The sequence below is a fragment of the Stigmatopora argus genome, chromosome 20 (genome assembly GCF_051989625.1).
Source record: "Stigmatopora argus isolate UIUO_Sarg chromosome 20, RoL_Sarg_1.0, whole genome shotgun sequence".
Classification (NCBI taxonomy): Eukaryota; Metazoa; Chordata; class Actinopteri; order Syngnathiformes; family Syngnathidae; genus Stigmatopora; species Stigmatopora argus.
Genome location: NC_135406.1, coordinates 3,175,159 through 3,195,098, shown reverse-complemented (window position 1 = coordinate 3,195,098; position 19,940 = coordinate 3,175,159). Strand labels below are relative to the sequence as shown.

The window sequence follows — 19,940 nt, the reverse complement described above, 5'->3', positions numbered from 1 at the left end:
GTCACGCTGTGCGCAGCGACTACGGGTTCGAGCGATCCCAAGCGGAAAGCGGACGATGCTTTGCTGACTTTTGGCACCATCCCGACTCGCCGCCGGACGACTGCCACCCGGGACAAACCTTTGAGTCCAGCACCGGGTTTGTGCAAAATATTGAAATGAATTCATTTCACTTCTATTACGTTGGTGAGCTCGGCTTACCCGATGATAGGTTTATTATTAGGTATACTTTAATCAAATCAGAGAGACATCATGTACATACTCTAGCTACAAACTTGCAAGGAGAATCCACCCAGACTTCGTCCTCGTCCCAGATGATTCTGAAGAAACGGCATCCTCCTCTGTCCATTTAGTCGCGCATAATTCAAAACATCGAAGGTAATCTGATTCAAACAATTACATAAGCTAACTGAATAACACCATTGAGGTCAAAAAACAACTGCCACAACAATTTCATATCGGGTCGGAAACCAAGAACATCTGCGTAACAAATTGCACAAGTAAGCATACAAGGTGACCGGAGCGGATCGGAAACCAAAACAACTGCGTAAGAATTTGCACAAATAAGCCATATATGGTAAAAACCGAGCGACAGTGTTTTTAAACAATATGCGAGTACTTTCGGAACTTGATTCGATGATCGCCATCTGCCGGAATCCAAGTCAAAGCAATTTAAGAGTCCTTTGTAGATCTTCATCGCGAACTCGGATCAACAGGCCTGGAACGTGGTGTCAATAGTCCTGAAAACAATTAATTGTCCACGAAGTGCCTCCGTCCTTTTGCTCTGTCCCAAATTAGATGAAGCTCCTATACATATTAATGATTTAAAATAAACATATAATAACATCCCAGAATAACCCCAACACCCGACTTCATGCACCACGCTAGCAAAACATCCAGTTGAGGCTGATGACAAAACCGACACCCAATACGCCGAGTGATACGTGACCCTCCCTTTCCCCAGGTATCGCAAGGTGGTGTCGAATTTGTGCGAGGGGGGTCTGAACAAGGAGCAGAGCGCCAGACAAAGCAACTGCCCTCTGCTTCCCCCTAGAGGGCTGCGAGTGGGCATCAAAGGACAGATGCTCGCCGTGGCCCCCGGTGATGACATCACATTCATCGTGCATCAGGAGGAGGTACTCTCGAGCCATTCTGTGTGCGTTCAAATTTCCCTGAAAAAACATCCATTCGTCGATTTGAGAATGGGTAGTAAAGCATTTCAAAACAAACTAAAGTTTTTATTTTCCCTTCATCTTTACCCAGGGTGACACCAGCAGCACCAAGTACCAGGTGGATCTGGGGGACGGCTTCCGGGCCATTTATCGGAACCTGACGGTTACAGATGAACCCATCCAGCACCGCTACGAAAATGCGGGCGTGTACAAAGTTTCCGTGCAGGCGGAAAACACGGCGGGCCACGACGAGGCCAGCATGTACATTCAGGTCACAGGTCAGAATATCCTAGTACAGTTGTATCTCGACATACGATCGTAATCCGTTCCGAGACTGAGATCGTATGGCTAGCTTTTCGTAACTCGAGCAAACGTTTCCCATTGAAATGAATTGAAAACTAATTAATTCGTTCCAACCCTCTGGAAAAACACCAAAAACAGGATATTCGATTGGAAAAAATGTTTTATTTCTTCTAATTCGCCATATGTTGACAAAGTCATAAATAACGAGTGGTTTAATAGTAATAAAATGTGTTTAATAGAAGTAAAATTAGACTCATTTCGCGGAGGGTGGAGACATACACGGAGGCGGATGGGGCTGTTCTGGGGGACTTTATCCACGGCAAAGCACTCATAACCGAACAAACAAATTTAAATGAACTAGGATAAATATATACAGACACACTCAAACACATGTTTAATGTAACTTTACACAGAACTCAATTCTAATTTTGTTTTGATCTTTTGTTACCTTCGTTTTCCGGGTTAGCGGTTTGCCACGCCTCCACCCTCACATTCGCTATCGATGGGCTGTTTGCTCTTGTATTTCCTTCAAAATATTCCGAAAATGATGCACACAAATGTCCTCACAATAAGATAACGCACGACCACTTGCCAACGAGAAGTAGTCTTGAATGAGCGATTGCGGGAGCTAACAGGCTAAGGAAGGAATAACAGCCTACCACGCATTAATTGTGGGTAATGAAGTTTTATTCTGAGAAAGGGTGCCATTGCCTATCGGTGTTATGTGCACGAGTATACTTCATTACCCAGAAAGCCCTCTTTTTTCCCCGCGCATGCGCGTTGTGCGTTTCCTGGTCGAAACTCGTCTGAATAAATCGTTCAGTGCTCGTAGATATCTGTAATACACGAAAGAGATGCGGCAAAAAAGACAATGATAAACAGCCTCTCATGTCATGGCCACCTGGCTTGGTCGCATCTTGAAATTTTGATCGTATCTCAGGCGAATTATTCGATCGAAATTTTCGTTGTACCATGAGCTGATCGTAGGTCGAGGTACCACTGTATACTTTTATGGAAACCGTCTACTCTGGCGACCTCTCTTGGCTCATGCAGACAATAAATCTCCATTATTTTAATGAATCATTTTCTCCTGTGCAGCACCTCTGCAAGAAGTGCACTTGGAAGTCATCCCCATCGCCGGGAGAAACCACATGGTCAACCTGACGGCGGTCGTCCTTCCCGCCGACGCCAACCTCACTGTCTTCTACTGGTGGATCGGAGACAGCTTGCAGGTAGAGGTCAATTCTACTGGAAAAAATATTCAGAACTTGAGTCTCTGAAGCCACGAATTTCACGCAGCCCAAGTTGAGTCTGCACAACAGCATGCTAACGAGTTTCCCAGAGGCGGGCGAGATCTCCGTGAGCGTCCAAGTCTCCAACGGGCGATCCATGGTGCAGGATACCAGAACAGTCCGCGTCTACGGTATCGGTTCTCCTTGGCCTTTGTCTACGTTCAAATAAATGGAGAGCTCGCGGTCCAAATGCTTATTGTAACCCCGGCAGAAAACTTCCACGTCATCCCCCTGAGCTTCAGCGGGCACCTAGACCGCCTCAACCCCAACATTCCCGAGTGGCGGGAGGACGTGGGTCAGGTCGTCACTAAGATACTCGCCAAGGTAAACGTCCCTCCTCCTCGTCCTCCCGTGAAATCGAGGTCTTCCCGTTTCTACCCCTCATCAGGTCACGGGAGTCCCCCAGGAGTCCCTGGTCACCGTGGTAAAGGCCGGCCTCCCCACCCTCGCCGACCTGTACGTCCTACCGGTGGAGAGCACGCCGGCAAAGAGAAGCCTATTTCAAAATAAGGTATGCAAAAGAACCGCAAGTACAATTCAGTTGTATTTAACTTTTGAAGTTCATCCTATTCCTGTTTTTGGTCCACAGCGCATTTCTACCATCACGCAAGCTTTCAAAGACAACAACGTCAGTTTTACCGTGCGAGGAGGTCTCCGGGTTCTTGTGATACTCGCGGACCCAAATGCAGGTACCGGATTTACGCCTCCGACCTTTTGTTGGAAACTAAAGTTGTTTTGATGGCAAATAATTGGTTTATTTCCAAAGGGCTAGGTCTAAATTCCGTCGACTCCACAGCCAAAGCAACAGAGATTGGTGCGTTTGTCAGTTTAGCTTTAGCCCTTCCGCCTTCCTACTGCAGAATTGCAAATTTCACCTTGACTTCCTCTCCTGGTTTCCTATCAAGTCCTCTGATGACTCTTTGCTCACTCTGTGAATGCTGAGAGACGCTTCATTTGCAACACATATTGCTTCCAAAACATACCTTTTGGCAATTGTGATGCACGAGACAAGACTAGAGTCGTGCCCTCGACACATAGAGAATAAATAATAGTGTAAATGTTTAATACGTCCAAACAATTACCGTATTTTCACGACTTTATGGCACATCGTATTTTTAGCCGCAGTGTCGGTAACGAGTCCTATTTCTGTATTTTAAACACACAAAGGACGCACCGTTTTTTAAACGCATATATATTATATATGAATATCTAACCGCAATAGTGCTGGCTACCGGAAGCAGCCCCAGACTCTATTTCCGGTTTCCGGTGCGCAGTGACTGCTGGGATATATAGTTCTTGCACGCCACACCCACACGCTAAAAACACGTTTTTAAAAAGGCAACGGAAGCAAAACTGAGTTGGGTTGTACTTTATTTAGCCATTTTACAACTTACTCACGTCATCATCACCCACAAATCCATCAAAGTCCTCATTTTCTGTGTCCGAATTGAACAATTGTCCAAATGAGTCATCGAAAACGCTGAGTTTTATACGTTCGTCCAGGCGGCCACAATCCATTCGCAAATAGTAGCTAGCTGGTAGCTAGCGTAACTTTTCCAACTGTGCTTTCCATGCTTCGTCATGCTGTGTTGATGTCGATGTATACAGGCCACAATCCATTGGGTGTATTGACAAAAGAACTACTACATATCCCAGCAGTCACTGCGCAGTACTTTGTCTACGGGAAAATAGTAGAGTCGGTGTACCCTATCGACTGATTCATTTCATTTTATCGTGATAACAATTTTAGTATTGGTCCATATATAAAGCGCACTGGATTATAAGGCGCCCTGTCTATTTTGGAGACTTTTATGTGCGCCTTATAGTCGTGAAAATATGGTACAAATCACCATAGAGCGGAGGAGGCTGTTTTCAAGATACAACCTTGTCTTTATACACATTGTGTAATTTCCACATCTTTCGAGCTGTTTTACCCCACTCCCAAATGAACCATCAAATTAAACGAAAAACAAAGACTAGCCTCAAGGCAGGGGTCCCACAGCACCATCCCGGTTGGAAAACAGCCAGCAGGGGGCCATATTTGCAGTGTCTACTTAACCTCTCTCTCTAAGCATTCACTGGCACTTTCTCAAATATTCCCTTGGATTTTACCTTCAAGTTCTCCCCGCATTCGTCTGGAAAATGTACGGCACCCCCGGCTTCATCCTTATCTAATATCTTGTCATCACCACAGGTCACGGAACTCCCGGTGGTCCCGGCATCTGGGCCGTGGCCGTCATTTTTTTCATCAGCGTGGCAGCGACGGCTTCTCTCATTATCTACAAGTTCAAGAGGTAACCCGTTTTTCACGGTACTCGGATGATTCGCCGAAAGACGTTTCGCCGACGGACGTTTGACAGACGGACAGGTCGCCGAATGGACATTTGGCCGAACGAATGAATAAATTTGTAACGAAAATGCCCCTGCTTTGAATCGGCGGAACTCTTCCATCCGGTGGACAAATTTATTCATTGCAATTGGGTCAGGTAACGCTGTAAAGTGCACTTAAATCGGGGAAATCAACCACCCTGGGCCCGGTTCTGATGTCTAAAAAATCCCCAGTATTTGTATTTAATGATTAAACGCTGTTTTCGGCTGGTTTTGACCGAATTTGAGAGCATTTTGAGCCGTTTGGCGAATGGACGAATATGCATGTTGTTTTGCATCCATCGCGACATCATCGCGACATTTGACCGAGGAATTCACTTCCCTGGGCTCGGTTCTAGTGTCCAAAGAGCTCCAGTATTTGTATTTAATCATTAAATGCTGTTTTAGGATGGATTTGACCCGATTGCTGTCATTTTACGGCTCGGTTCTGCTACATCTGCCCGCCCAAGAGTGCTTATTCCCAGGCTGCCATCAACGGTAGACTAATAAATTGAGAGTGATGAGCGGCAAAGGGAAATGAATCATTGATTTTTACTATAATTTGGACAACGCCGGTGGCGGGCCGGATTAAAAATCCTAACGGGCCGTATATGGCCCGCGGGCCGAGGTTGAAAAACTTGTACACACACACGATCCGGGGGCGGGGCGAGAATCCCGTTTTGGCGAAACCTCCGTTCGGCCAAACGTCCATTCGGCGACCTGTCCGTCTGTCAAACGTCCGTCGGCGAAACGTCTTTCGGCGAATCATCCGGTCACGGTTTTTCACAGTTAGTGCCATATGGTCCAAATGTCATCATTAAAAAAAAATCAATTTATGATAGACATCCAAGCGAATGAATAAAAGGTTTAAATCCTAAACCACCTCATATTTACAAACACCCTGCAACAATTATTTGTCTTTCTATCACTTCTAAGCTGACACCAAAGTCACTTGAATGAAAGCAATGCAGAAAAAATAAGAAAAGTATAGCGCCCTCTTATAAACTTCCCTCAAAAATTCCTGCAGTCCTCGGCTCAGGACTGAGGAGGTCTATCCCCCTCTGTTTTTCAGGAAGTTGCCCGGCAACCGCAGCGTCTACGCCCAGATGCACAACGAGAAGGAGCAGGAGATGACCAGTCCCGTCAATCACAGCGAGGACACCCAGCACATCATTCAGGGTGAGGAGTTCATCGACGACGACATGGACTCGCAGACGCTAGGTAATGCGGGAGGTAGCCCCGCCTTCCGATCCCTTATACGGACGACCGCTAACCGCTGCTACTAAACACCGCACAAAAACACAGGCCAAGGTACTTTTTTTTTCCCCCTGCATCCTCATATTTGCTTGATTTTCATTAATGTCATGTTAGCATTTAAAATTGTGAAACTACTTGAAAATACTGCCACCTTTGTTTACCAGTTGTTTAAAAAAACATAAAAAAACAACCCTAACCCTTTTAGTTTGGTACACGGTCGATTGGTCGCCGGTCTTTTGGTCGCCCGGAAGCTAAGTGATAATTACCATTTAAATCATAGTCATACTTAATGCCCTAGTAATTATTAGGCTAAAGAAAAGCTCCAAATTTCCCGGACTTTTATTGTTTTTTGTTGGAGAAATTGTTAAGACCCTGACTGACGTAGCTTCTTAAAGGGACAACGCATGTACAGACGCTCCCCTACTTACGAACATTCGAGTTACGAACAACGGTACATACGAACATGTCTGCAAATTGCGTTTATGTCGAAAAATGTTCGTAAATTTGATTTTGTATTGCGCGCCTTTTTCCGAGTAGTACTTCTTTCCGCCGCTAATACCGACGCTTGGCGCTGTGAGAGCTCAGCTCACCCAGCATCTACCTTCTTCTGCCCACTTCGTTGCAATGCGGAAGTGCGTGAACGTATCTCCAGTGCGCAAAGAACCTTTTTCATTTTTATCATTAAATATCTTGTGCATCCATTATTCAATATGGTTGGTGAAAAGCGAAAGGCTTCTATTGAGGGAGGTGCAAGGAAGAGGCAAGCCATTTCATTTGAAATGAGTGGCAATAATAACGAAGCTTGATGCGCGTTGCACGGGAATACAACTTGAATCGTTCGACCGTCAGTACCATTTATAAACATTAAGATCGAGCAGCAGGACCCAAATATTGAACGTTGCACAAAGTTTGCAAATCAATTGAATGATGCCATACAGTACTACCGCATCATTTATGATGAAAAAAAGAAAACTGCAATCGTCATTAGATAGCTTCTTTCGGCCAGTTTCTAGTAAATCTCTCTCTCTCTAATGTATGTATATAGTACTGTATGTATTCTCTCCATTTTATTAAATGTTTTTTTCAGTACAAACCAATGCGTGTTACTTATACAAGCCTTAAACATACAAATGCACTTATATAAACCTTCAATATACTTATATAGGCCTTAAATATAAATTATAATACAAAATATAGCACTGAGCAACTTACAAACTAATTCAACTTATGAACAATTGCTCGGAACCTAACTCATTCGTAAGTAGGGGAGCGTCTATATATACAAACTCTTCTACACTCACACGTCGGCTCAGTGAAACTGCTCATGGCCATTGTTGGCTTTTATTGATGCGTAGACTGTGTTGTTTTACCTTGTTTTGTCGCCGGTCTTTTGGTCGTCGGTCTTTTGGTCGCCCGTTGTCGCAGTCGGGGCGACCAAAAGACCGCCACCAAAAGACCGCCACCAAACGACCGCCACCAAAAGACCGCCACCAAAAGACCGCCACCAAAAGACCGCCACCAAAAGACCGCCACCAAAAGACCGCCACCAAAAGACCGCCACCAAAAGACCGCCACCAAAAGACCGCCACCAAAAGACCGCCACCAAAAGACCGCCACCAAAAGACCGGCGACCAAAAGACGGCGACCAAAAGACCGGCGACCAATCGACCGCACACGTTTAGTTTCGATCTAATTCCCCAAAAAGAGCTTTAAAACACGACAAACAATAACTTGCTTCTACATTTTAACAAAACAAGTGTTGGTCAAAGTAGTGTTTCGATCATTTTAATGTGGAGAAACTATGTTGAAGTGAGTTTCTTCCTACCAACCAGTAGTAAAACTGCGTTTTATTTGGCCCAAACTAATGCTTTTACATCATGTAGCATTCATTAGCAACTTATCCAATTTGTGAATTCATTCTCAGTTCTGCAACATAAAAACATTCATTTTGCATTTAACAGAAATATGTATATCCGTACATTTTTTTTGATACTCTCCAATTAATCACCCGTCATTCCTCTTGTTGCTAGGCAACCATTCAGGTGTAGTCCTGAGCGTCAACTCCAGAGAACTCCGCGGGTACCTGAGCAGTTGATTGCTGCCATGGCGACCGCTCTCGCCAACACAGGGATTCCACTCCGCCTTTGTCCCTAACGACGCCCCCCCCCTCACCCCCAAAGACCACCTCACGCCCCGACCCCGAAGCTGCGGTGGGACACCCGGGTTCCGCCCTTCTCACCATGGCAACCGCCCCCTTGCCCGATTATTTACACAGGTCAAAATGGAATTGCGATAAAGGTCGGCATCATGGTGATAAGGTACTGTTTCCTTGTTTTTTTTAGCCTATATTAGGCTCAGCGTGCGGTTGAAAACAAGGTTTGATGTAACGTGTAAATCTGAATGTCCACTTTGTTTCACATACGTAGTTTTCACAGCAACTATCTGTTTTGTTGTTGGTGTGTTGTTGTTGTTTTTTTTCTCTTGCAGTGGCAGCCCACCGCTAAATTAGTCAAAAGAAATGTATAATCCTACATGTACTGGATGGATGTGGACAAAGACCACCAAAGTAAGAGTGGGAATGGAAAAAAAAATATTATCGGGCCGCCACTGCCTCTCAAAGTGGACAAAGCACTTCCTTTTTCTTGTATTTTATTCTCCACTAATTCATGTTTTTTATCTGGGAAAGACTGGAAATAATGTTATCCCATTTTGATACAGCTGCAGTGAAGATGATGAATATGGCTATTTTTTTAAGCACCCATTGTAGTATATCTACGTCAACACTTTTTTGGGAAAGTCCACTATGTGTGGCTGCACTAATGTTATTGAGGCGTCAAATGTATTGGGACACCTTTGGGGACGGAGGATGCCGATTCGTCGAGCGGTGTCCCGCCACTTTTGACAGCAAAATCCCTTTTTATGTTTTTTGTACATACTTTTCAACTCGCCCTTTTGTTTCTTGGTCCTGTATCATTGCCCCGTGGGAATAATGGACTTCTAGGAAGGTTATACCCATGCCTAAATTCCAAGCACAGATTTTTGCTGTTTTTTTTCCCCCCTACTAATGATTTGTACGGACCAATTCTTCCTATTTGCTATTAAAAATGACCCAAATGTAGGCATCGGGAAGCACAGAGACCCCCTCCTGGAATAAATCACTCCCAATAATGTGCCTGTTGTCTCTATCTTTTCCAGTGGTTAAGAGCCTTGAGTGCACTTGATTGGAGAAGCTCACAGGAAGTGGCGCTTCTTGAATATGCAAATGACTTGAGTCCGTGGGATTTATCTGGCAATACAAAGCATTGGTCAGTCAGGTTTGTGCATCAAACACCTCGTTGGGTTAGTTCGCCGGGCTAGGAGTGCACGACAAATGTTGTTTTGATTTGAATTGAGTTCCCAATTTCGGTTGCTAGGATAGGTTGGATTGGATTGGATAACTTTATTCATCCTGTATTCGGGAAATTTCATTGTGACAGTAGCAAGAAAAGGCATAGTTACAGTCAAAGGCCCAGGCAATGTTCCCTCTAAGCTGCGCGCGTGTGCAAGTGCGCACTATTCTCGTCTGCGCACAGCAAATCATATGGAGCGCACAAAATAAAATCCCTTTTATTTATTTTTTAGCTGTGAGGCCGACACGCGAACCACTCATCTGCCGGGCCGCCCATTCATAGATATTAATAGTAGTGTGTGTGATCGTTTGTCTTCAACCTACACAATGGACTATAGTAAATGGAAATTAGCCCCCGGCTACAATCTTATAAATATGTTCATTAATATGTGCTATCCCTTATTAAATAAATCCAAGCAAAATCATGGGAAAATATTGCATCTAAATGGAAACTTGACTATCTCAAGTGACACGTTCAGCAGAAAAGTCATTTGAACGAGAATGAGAAGTGAGAAGGACAGATGTGTCAAATAAGGTCACATTTAAGTCGGATTTGTGCATATTCTAATGGCATTCATGAAGATCTTTTATTCATAGATATTTTTTCATTCATTTTCTGAACCGCTTTATCCACTTTATCACTCGCAGGGGGTGCTGGAGACTATCCCTGCTGACTTTGGGCTCAGACCCATACCTAGGGGCAATTTTAGATTGTCCAATAAGCCTATAATGCATCTTTTTGGGATGTGGGGGGGAAACCCACGCAGGCCCAGGGAGAATATGCAAATTCAACACAGGTGGACCGAGCTGGATTTGAACCCAGGACCCCAGAGCTGTGAGGCCGACGCACGAACCACTCATCCGCCGGGCCGCCCATTCATAGATATCAATCATTACATTTTCTTATTACTAAATCATTTATGTGTAGTAGACATACACCTGCTTATGGCTGGTGTGATACTGGTGTGTGCCCATAGCGAGCAATGATGATGTTGCTCACACTGGTCCTCAGTGTGCTCAGGGAGGTTGTCTTTCTGCCCAGACAAACAACAAATTAGAGGGAACATTGGTTCCAGGTACCAAAGTTCAGCGACACAGTTGAAGAAATGATAAAAATGATGTCGAAAGGGATGAAAAAAAAAAACACTACCGAATGAAGAAGAGCACAAAAAAGGCCTACTACTTGTCGCTGGTCTACTGCAATAATCCCCAAGCGCCCGGCACTGTGACATCACAAACGGCATCCCGCACGCCCCTCCTGAACAGAGACGACAAGCACTTTGATGACATCGCGGCGTCGCGGCGCCACGTCCCTCCACAGAGACGACAAGCCCTCTGTAAACATCACAACAAGGCGACGGCGTCCCGCTTGTCGACAGAGATGACAGGCCTTTTCTCTTCTCTTCGAGCGAGCGAGCGAATCGGCTGTGCGCCGTGTGCACACATGGCCCACCACCGGCGTGGTGACGAGGACGAGCGCGGGCCCGGGGCAGCCTACCAGGCCTTCGTGGCCATGGAGCGCCTGCTCGACAAGTTGCACATTTTAAACTACCAAGACGAGGTCCTGGCCAAGTACAACATGCGGAACCTGTCCAGGCATTACTTTGTCTCCAGTCCCTACCTGGAGTCCAATCCCGGCGAGCAGTTTTACATGTTCACCATCATCGCCGGGTGGCTCATCAACGTGGCCGGGCGGCCCTTCGACGAGCGGGTGGAGGATGGCGAGCCCAGCGCCACCATGTCGGACATCCTGGCCGAGCTGCGGGCCTTCGACGTCCGGGTGGACTTCCCGCCCTCCAAGCTACTGTCGGGCTCGGGCGAGTACGTCTGCTTCGTGTTGGACCGGCTGGCCGAGGAGGCGCTCAAGAAGAAGGGCTTCTCCTTCGGGAGTCCGCAGTACCCCAGCGAGGACTCGGAGGAGCACTACGTGGTCAGGGAGGACCCGGAACCCCACGTGGAGGAGGAGGCCATCGAGGAGCCCGACGACGACGAGGAACACGCCCTGGACCTGGAGGCCCTGAAGTTGCGTAGCGCCCGCGCCGACGCCAAGACCTCCTGCGTCAACACGGAGATCCTGCAGTCCATGGTGGACGCCGCCGAGTGGTACCTGGAGGTGGAGCGCGTCCTGCCTTACCTCAAAGTCACCGTCAAGAACGACAACAAGGACTGGAGGATCCACCTGGAGCAGATGCACCGGCACCGGGACGGCATCTCGTCCTCCTTCAGGGAGGCCCGGGGATACCTGGAGAAGGTGCAGGAGGATATCGGCAAGACCCTGGAGAAGGTGCGCAGCCGGGAGAAGTACATCAACAACCAGCTGGAGAATCTGATCCAGGAGTACCGCGGCGCCCAGGCTCAACTATGCCAGGTGAAGGAGCAGTACCGGCGGGGCAGCGAGGGTCTGACGGAGAAGGCCCGCGTCCTGGCCGACATGGACGACGAGCTGAAGCGGGTCAAGCGGGAAACTGAGGAGAGAAGCAGCAGCATGTCCGACGGGGCGCCGCTGGTCAACATCAAGCGCTGCATGGCCAATCAGAAGCAGGAGATCGTCCAGCTGGACAAGATGATCGCCAGCCAACGCTTGCAGATGAAAAAATCCATGGCGGTACAAAACTCTCACGCCGCCGTCTCGCCGGAGCAGACGTACTTTTCACAATCGTCACACACGTGGACTTGGGATTCTTGAAGTTGGATCCGAACCTTTAAACTATGGTCTGTTTTATTCAGGAGATGGATCATCCACGTGGTCAACTCGCTGACTCGTTCGGTTTATCGAAAACTCATTTCATTTTATTTTTTGAAAAACTGGCCGCGCTACATTACATTAATGTATATCAATCAATGTGCAATGGGGGAAATTATGTGGAAAGGGAATAAATGGCAACTGCTTACAGGCACGAGCATTTCAAGTGCACGTAACGAGTATTAATGATGTCACGATGTAGATAGTACCTGCAAAACAAAACAAATGTCTGCCCCCATATTGGGCCGTCATTGCCTGGAAATACTGACTTTTATTTACATTATTCTCTGCAACTATACGTCAGAAAATATTTTTTTAGCACATGTTAAGAATTGAAAGCAATTTAAAGACATAAAGATGACATATTTGTCTATAGACACTTGGCCATGATTTCCCTATTGTTTAAACAGCAGTACTAGTAGTAATTAACTTGATCATTGATTTAAAAAATAATTTAGTATTGTCAAATGTTTTCAAAAAGTGACACGTATCGGGTTTAAATGTGGGTGGTATAGAAACATTTTTCCATACATTTGTGTAAAATATAAGATGCTTTCATTTGCACTATTTACATGACAACAGTAACTAAACGCGTTGTGTTTTAACGCGCGTCGTGATGACGTCCACACGTAAAGGCGGCTGAATGATGGCGTCACACCGGAAGTGCTAGTGCGGGAAAGTGAGTGGCGCATGTGCCGCCTTCATCGTTACGGGAAATCGATAAAGAGCCTTTTATGTATCTGTGTCTATCCGCCCGTGTCAGTCGAAAAACACCCTAAACAGCGACAGGAGCCTCCCGCGACACCCATAATCGAGGAAGCCCCAGGAAAAAGCATTTTAATTGGATCTGTCCGCTTCTGCATCTTCATTTTTTGGGGAGACGCTTACGTTTGAAAGGACCGTGAAGTGGCACACTCCCCTTCCAAGTAAGCGCTCTTTTCATTCTTAACCCATGTAATATCAATAAATGTTCCTGTATTTGTTAACTTCTTTCTACAAAAGAGGTCATGTTCTACAACCTATGGGAAAATCCACTCATTTTTCGACATCTATGCATTTTTTTAATTGTATAATTCCTGAAAAACATCTTTAAGTAAAAATCCCAACAGGTGTGCTGCACAGGTAACCTAATATTTTCATTTATTTTACAGCATATTTAATTACGTTCTCATTTTTTTTCTGAAATATGTGATGATCTTTGATAACCTCTGTTAACAACAACAAAGAAAAATCATTTCCTTGTTATTTCCCGTCTAGTTTTCTTCCCATCTTTTACTTTGAAGCTTGGCAAAAACCCGCACCAGGATGAAGGGACGGAAAGATGCACCTTCAGACTGGTGAGAAGTTCACGTGCATGGCAGAAACTGCCTTCAATGTGCTTTTTTCAACATCCCATAATGTATTCCAGGGGCTGCTTGGTGGGAATATGTTTCTTCATTCTGGGCCTGGGAACACTGCTGCCGTGGAACTTTTTCATGACCGCCTCATTGGTGAACAAAAAGATCAATCTTATCCGTTCCAATGCGACATTTAGAGTGACGTCCCTGTGTGATAATGGTCGGAAAATGCTAATTTACAGACATCAAGTGAACATGTCACATGATGGTCTTAATCTTATGGGTTTAATCCCCTCACACAACCTTTGAGGTTTTAGCATATGACTGATAAAGTGAAATCATCGCACTCGTGATCACGTTCTTTTTTTACTTCACCTCCAGAACTGGCGGGTTTTTTTTTTTTTTTTAAGCCTGTTCCCCTTTTTTGAAGTTTCGCTTAAACAGCTATTTATTTCCTGTGTTTTTGTTTTGCACGTCAGTATTTCCAAGACCGGCTGAACACCAACGTCACCAACGGCAGCGACGTTAGCAACAACAGCAAATACTTCAACAGCTGCATGACGCTCCTATCCCAACTGCCTCTACTGCTCTTCACGCTTCTCAACTCCATCCTCTACCAGAGGTCCGCCATTTTCTCTCATCCGATTGGCCAGAGCGGCCATAAAGACGCCACGGTTCCCCTTTTTCAGGATATCGGAAGTGGTGCGCATCGCCGGCAGTTTGGTCTTTATCCTCTTGCTCTTTGTCTTCACCGCCGTGCTGGTCAAAGTGCCCATGGAGGACATGGACCGCTTCTTCGCCATCACCATGGCGACCATCTGGTTCATCAACTGTAAGCCGTTTTGTGGGTACACGGTCGATTGGTCGCCCGGAAGGTTATTGATAATTACCATTTAAATCGTTGCTCAAATTCCCTAAATAAAAACTGCGAATGACTATTTAGTCATACTTAATGGCCATTGTTGGCTTTTATTGATGCGTAGACCGTGTTGTTTTACCTTGTTTTGTCGCCGGTCTTTTGGTCGCCCGTTGTCGCAGTCGGGGCGACCAAAAGACCGCCACCAAAAGACCGCCACCAAAAGACCGCCACCAAAAGACCGCCACCAAAAGACCGCCACCAAAAGACCGCCACCAAAAGACCGCCACCAAAAGACCGGCAACCAATCGACCGCACACGGTTTTGTGTTGGGGTTTTTTTCGCGTCACTTTCCCTGTAAACGATTTGCCTCGTTGCTCCCTCAGCGTTCGGCGCCGTGCTGCAGGGAAGTCTCTTCGGCCTGGTGGGCATGCTACCCCAGCAGTACAGCGCCGTCTTCATGAGCGGCCAAGGACTCGCCGGAACGTTCGCCGCCATAGCCATGCTTTTAGCCACCGCCAGTAAGCGGGGAAGGAATCTCGCCTGGGTTGGGCCCGTGAATTCCATTCCCCTCGGCCACTTTAAACGTTTTTTTGGTCTCTCAGGTGATGCGGATGGAGAGTCTGCGGCGTTGGGTTACTTCATCACGCCGTGCGTGGGCACGCTGCTGACCCTCTTCTGCTACTTCCTCCTGCACCGGCTGGTCAGTCGTCGGGGGGAAAGCGTTACCGCTCCGTTTTATGTTTCCAAAAAATGTCAGAGAAAACGCCCGTGTGCTCCCACGCAGGCATTTGCTCGCTATTACCTCCACGAGAGCGCCAAATACGAGGCTGGCACCACGGATGAGCTGCTCACAGGTCAGTTACCGTATTTTCTCGTCTATATGTCGTATTTGAAATTGTAAAAGGCAATTTCAAGGGTACCGTTTATACGCGAGAAATTACTACCACATATTTTTCCAATGGCTTAAGTAGGACGTGACACAAAACGGTACTCAGACGTTTGGTCGCCGGACTTTTGTTAGAACGGACGTTTGGTCGCCCGGACGTTTGGTCGCCGGACTTTTGGTAGGGAGAGTTTAGAGTTTAATATCTAAATACTGTTGAAACGATCTAAATACTGTCTAAATACTGTTGAAACCAGCTCTCAAAATACTGTTGAAACAATCTAAATACGGTTGAAACGATCTAAATACTGTTGAAACATGCTCTCAAAATACTGTTCAAAAATACTGTCTAAATACTGTTGAGAGCTGGTTTCAACAGTATTTAGACAGTATTTAGATTGTTTCAACAGTATTTAGATCGTTTCAACAGTATTTAGACAGTATTTAGATCGTTTCAACAGTATTTAGACAGTATTTAGATCGTTTCAACAGTATTTAGACAGTATTTAGATTGTTTCAACAGTATTTAGACAGTATTTAGATTGTTTCAACAGTATTTAGATTGTTTCAACAGTATTTAGACAGTATTTAGATCGTTTCAACAGTATTTAGACAGTATTTAGATTGTTTCAACAGTATTTAGACAGTATTTAGATTGTTTCAACAGTATTTAGATTGTTTCAACAGTATTTAGACTGTTTCAACAGTATTTAGATTGTTTCAACAGTATTTAGACAGTATTTAGATCGTTTCAACAGTATTTAGATCATTTCAAGAGTATTTAGACCGTATTTAGATCGTTTCAACAGTATTTTGAGAGTTGGTTTCAACAGTATTTATATATTAAACTCTAAACTCTCCCTCTCTCTGTTATAATTTGAACCTGTTCTACCAAAAGTCCGGCGACCAAAAGTCCGGGCGACCAAAAGTCCGGGCGACCAAAAGTCCGGGCGACCAAACGTCCGGGCGACCAAAAGTCCGGCGACCAAACGTCCGGTCACGACACAAAACAAACGCCCCAATGTGGAGTTCCGACCTTGAAAGGCCCGCTAAAGTTTGCTCGCCGTCCACTCTTGTTGCCTTTTCCACTTTAGTCGATGATCGGCTCCCTCGCGTAGTGTGAAATTCAATCAATTTGCCAGCCATTATCTCATTAGCCCGCCGCTCATCCGTGGCGGAGGCCGCACAAAGGCGGCCATTGTGCGTCCGCCGCGCTTTTGACAGGCGCGTCTGTCCCCTCACGTGTCAAGCGGAGAGTAACTTGGCGGACGGCGGCAAGCTCAACGGCCACGCCGGCGGGCCGGAGAAGGGCGCCGTGGCGGAGGACGAGACCGAGTCGCGGGGGAAGGAGGCTTTCACGTCTTTGGAGCAGGTGGAGAAGAAGCGAGCAAAAGCGTCCATCTTTGAGGTCTTCAAGAAGGTCAAAAAATGACGCCAGACCCGCCCCATTAATAACAAAATAATAATAATATAGACTGTTTTTTCGCCTGTAGATTTGGGTGATGGCGTTCTGCGTGACCTTCGTGTTCACCGTCACGCTGTCGGTCTTCCCCGCCATCACCGTCGACGTCAGGACCTCGTCCCCTGATTTCAGGACCGCTCTGCCAGGAAATTGGGGTAGGTCTTTTAGTCCGGAGACCACTCGCGTTTTACTACCGGAGTTGACCATTGTTTTGTTTTGTTTTCTCCCCCAGAACGTTACTTCATCAACGTCTGCTGCTTCCTGACGTTCAACATTAACGATTTTCTCGGACGAACCGTCACCACCTTCGTACGTTGGGTGAGTTTGAATTTTTTTTTACGTACAGTGGTACCTTGACATACGATCTTAATTCGTTCCGGGACTGAGATGGTATGTCGAGCTTTTCGTAACTCGAGCGAACGTTTCCCATTGAAATGAATTGAAAACTAATTAATTTGTTCCAACCCTCTGAAAAAAACACCAAAAACAAGATATTGGATTGGAAAAAATGTTTTATTTCTTCTAATCCGCCATATATTGACAAAGTAATAAATAACTCGTAACCAAACAAACATTTAAATTAATTTGGATTAATATATACAGACACTCAAACATACGTTTAATGTAACTTTACACAAAACTGAATTCTAGTTTTGTCTTAATCTTTTGTTACCTTCGTTTTCCGGGTTAGCGGTTTGCCACGCCTCCACCCTCATGTTCGCTATCGATGAGGTGTTTGCTGTTGTACTATTCCCTTCAAAATATTCCGAAAAATGATGCACACAAATGTCCTCACAATAGGATAACGCACGACCACTTGCCAACGAGAAGTAGTCTTGAATGAGCGATCGCGGGAGCTAACAGGCTAAGGAAGGAATAACAGCCTACCAACGTATTGATTGTGGGTCATGAAGTTTTATTCTGAGAAAGGGTGCCATTGGCAATCGGTGTTGTGTGCACGAGTCTACTTCATGTGACCCAAAAAGCCCAAACCAGGAACATTAATATTTGACTTTAAGCCACCATGTCCACTCTTTAGCCACCTAGAAATGTCATTTTTATCATTTTAAAAATGCATTTTCCAACCTTTTCCATCAGCCTCGCAAGGAGTCGCGCATCTTCCCCCTGCTGGTGGTCTCCCGCGTGGTCTTCGTCCCTCTTCTGATGCTCTGTAACGTCCAGGAGCGCTCCTACCTGCCCGTCTACTTCCCCTCCGACGCCGTCTTCACCGTCATCATGTCCCTCTTCTCCGTCACCAGCGGATACTTTGTCTGTCTCTCCATGTCCTACGCGCCGCAGTGAGTTGCCAAAAGATTTTTAAAAAGATACGGCGAGCTTTGGCTAACGTGGTCTTTTTTTCCAGGTTGGTGGAGGCCAAAGACGCCGAGACCGCCGGATCCCTCATGACCTTTTTCTTGGCTCTGGGTCTGTCCATCGGCGCCGCGCTATCCTTTCCTCTCCGAAAGTTAGTGTAGTCCTGCACAAAAACAAACAAAAATACAGAAACATGGCCAAGTAAGCACATCTAACCCCAATCGTGTCCCTAATAAGTCGTATTTTTAAGTTAGGAGCATTTTTTTAAAGCACTTGGAGCTGTTTTGTCATTTAATTCCTTTTTAAATTCACTGCTCCTAACAACAATATGACATACTTATAGTATCTTAGTATATAAAACAAGCACTTGGCTTTTTTTAAAAAATTGGGACAAAAAATTAAGGCCAATTGAGATGCGAACTCGGAACAAATGAAGCTAATTTGCTGTTTATGCATCTTTTTTTTTGGTAAATATTTATTGAATGGCTGTTTATACACGTCTTTACTTGAAAGTAAAGGGAAAAGGTCAGTTTAGAAGGGAATTTCCTTTCTCCGTGTACTTTTGGAATGTATTACAATAAGCTGGACTACTTGTACTTGCACGACATTCAAAAAGATGAAGTCAAATGGACTCCTTCAGTTCAGGCACAATGCTGCTCTCTAGTGGTAGTGATTCGTTATGCACCTATTGCCATTTCATGGAATAGCATTCAATTGCTCTTCAAGTCATTTGTCGTCCAATCGTGTGAAATTGGACAAAAACTACCATCGTGGCATTTAATAGAATAGCATTTTTTTTGCTATAGTTTTTCTTTGAATAATTTCAACCTAACAGGTTTAGGCAAAAAGAGAATTTAGGCATTTTAAACTTCAAATGCTGAAAACCTAGTATGATTCCCAGTGTCTGACGAGATACTAATGGCGACTGATATGTATTTGACAGCTAATTGCGTTCATTTTTTTGCGCTTTTTATTCAACGCGTGCCTCAGTAGTTTGTTCGGTGACGAACGTGTACACTTGCTTTTTATTTTTTAATGTAGAAGCAACCAAACGGGTTCATTTCACAATTTTTTTACGAGTACAAATGACGTGATGTTGTGTTTTTTTTCTGTTACCGCTTCCATGCTGTATTTACAAGCTCAATTTTGCATCTGTTGCTTTTTTTGGTGCGTTTTGGTTGTAAATAAAGGACTAGAAGTGGTTTTGAGGCCTTCTTTGGATGACAAAGTAGGCGTGTCCACAAACTGAGTTTGGGGGAAAAAAGTAGGAATTTGCATGGGGATACTTTAGCTATTTTTTTTGGTAGATTTTCAGCCTTATTAATCAATTTTGACTGTTTTTAGTACACTTTTTGTGATTTTTCAGGTCATTTCATCATTACATTTTTATTGATTGTTCTTTTTCCTGTTTTTTTGGACGACCAAGTAGGCGTGTCCACAAACTGAGTTTGGGGGAAAAAGTAGGAATTTGCATGGGGATCCCTTAGCTATTTTTTGGTAGATTTTCAGCCTTATTAATCAATTTTGACTGATTTTAGTGCACTTTTTGTGGTTTTTCAGGTCATT

At 45.1% G+C, this 19,940-nt stretch overlaps 2 protein-coding genes and 1 pseudogene across 10 annotated transcripts in view; all 3 read left to right on the top strand.

Moving 5' to 3' along the window:
• Nucleotides 1–9,558, top strand: part of sorcs2 (sortilin-related VPS10 domain containing receptor 2) — a 69,043-nt gene extending 59,485 nt beyond the window's left edge. For 2 of the 9 annotated variants that reach the window (XM_077588325.1, XM_077588326.1), the window contains 12 exons: nt 17–136; nt 962–1,133; nt 1,261–1,447; nt 2,571–2,704; nt 2,772–2,895; nt 2,976–3,088; nt 3,153–3,275; nt 3,354–3,453; nt 3,531–3,578; nt 4,959–5,058; nt 6,159–6,442; nt 8,419–9,558. In XM_077588325.1, coding sequence (XP_077444451.1) covers nt 17–136; nt 962–1,133; nt 1,261–1,447; nt 2,571–2,704; nt 2,772–2,895; nt 2,976–3,088; nt 3,153–3,275; nt 3,354–3,453; nt 3,531–3,578; nt 4,959–5,058; nt 6,159–6,417 — 1,480 coding nt within the window. In that variant the 3' untranslated portion in view covers nt 6,418–6,442; nt 8,419–9,558. The remainder of the gene's footprint in view (nt 1–16; nt 137–961; nt 1,134–1,260; nt 1,448–2,570; nt 2,705–2,771; nt 2,896–2,975; nt 3,089–3,152; nt 3,276–3,353; nt 3,454–3,530; nt 3,579–4,958; nt 5,059–6,158; nt 6,443–8,418) is intronic. The other 7 variants (XM_077588331.1, XM_077588329.1, XM_077588328.1 and 4 more) reach the window with 7 other exon arrangements.
• A 1,501-nt stretch (nt 9,559–11,059) lies between these two features.
• LOC144065965 (intraflagellar transport protein 57 homolog pseudogene) lies at nt 11,060–12,747 on the top strand (annotated as a pseudogene).
• Nucleotides 12,748–13,180: 433 nt separating this feature from the next.
• Nucleotides 13,181–18,749, top strand: LOC144066220 (equilibrative nucleoside transporter 2-like). Its single transcript, XM_077589601.1, has 13 exons — nt 13,181–13,445; nt 13,777–13,856; nt 13,928–14,009; nt 14,336–14,478; nt 14,546–14,688; nt 15,099–15,233; nt 15,318–15,415; nt 15,500–15,569; nt 16,849–17,018; nt 17,092–17,215; nt 17,293–17,378; nt 18,159–18,358; nt 18,424–18,749. Exons 2-13 carry the CDS (start codon nt 13,825–13,827, stop codon nt 18,533–18,535), a joined length of 1,395 nt encoding a protein of 464 aa, XP_077445727.1. The 5' UTR covers nt 13,181–13,445; nt 13,777–13,824; the 3' UTR covers nt 18,536–18,749.
• The last annotated feature ends 1,191 nt before the right edge of the window (nt 18,750–19,940 follow it).

Excerpts from the sequence above, each read along its gene's own strand:
- LOC144066220 (XM_077589601.1), top strand. The coding sequence starts at position 13,825 with ATGAAGGGACGGAAAGATGCACCTTCAGACTG. Across the intron at positions 15,234-15,317 it reads CATGCTTTTAGCCACCGCCA|GTGATGCGGATGGAGAGTCT; the intron begins GTAAGCGGGGAA and ends TTGGTCTCTCAG. Across the intron at positions 17,019-17,091 it reads TCTTTGAGGTCTTCAAGAAG|ATTTGGGTGATGGCGTTCTG; the intron begins GTCAAAAAATGA and ends TTTCGCCTGTAG.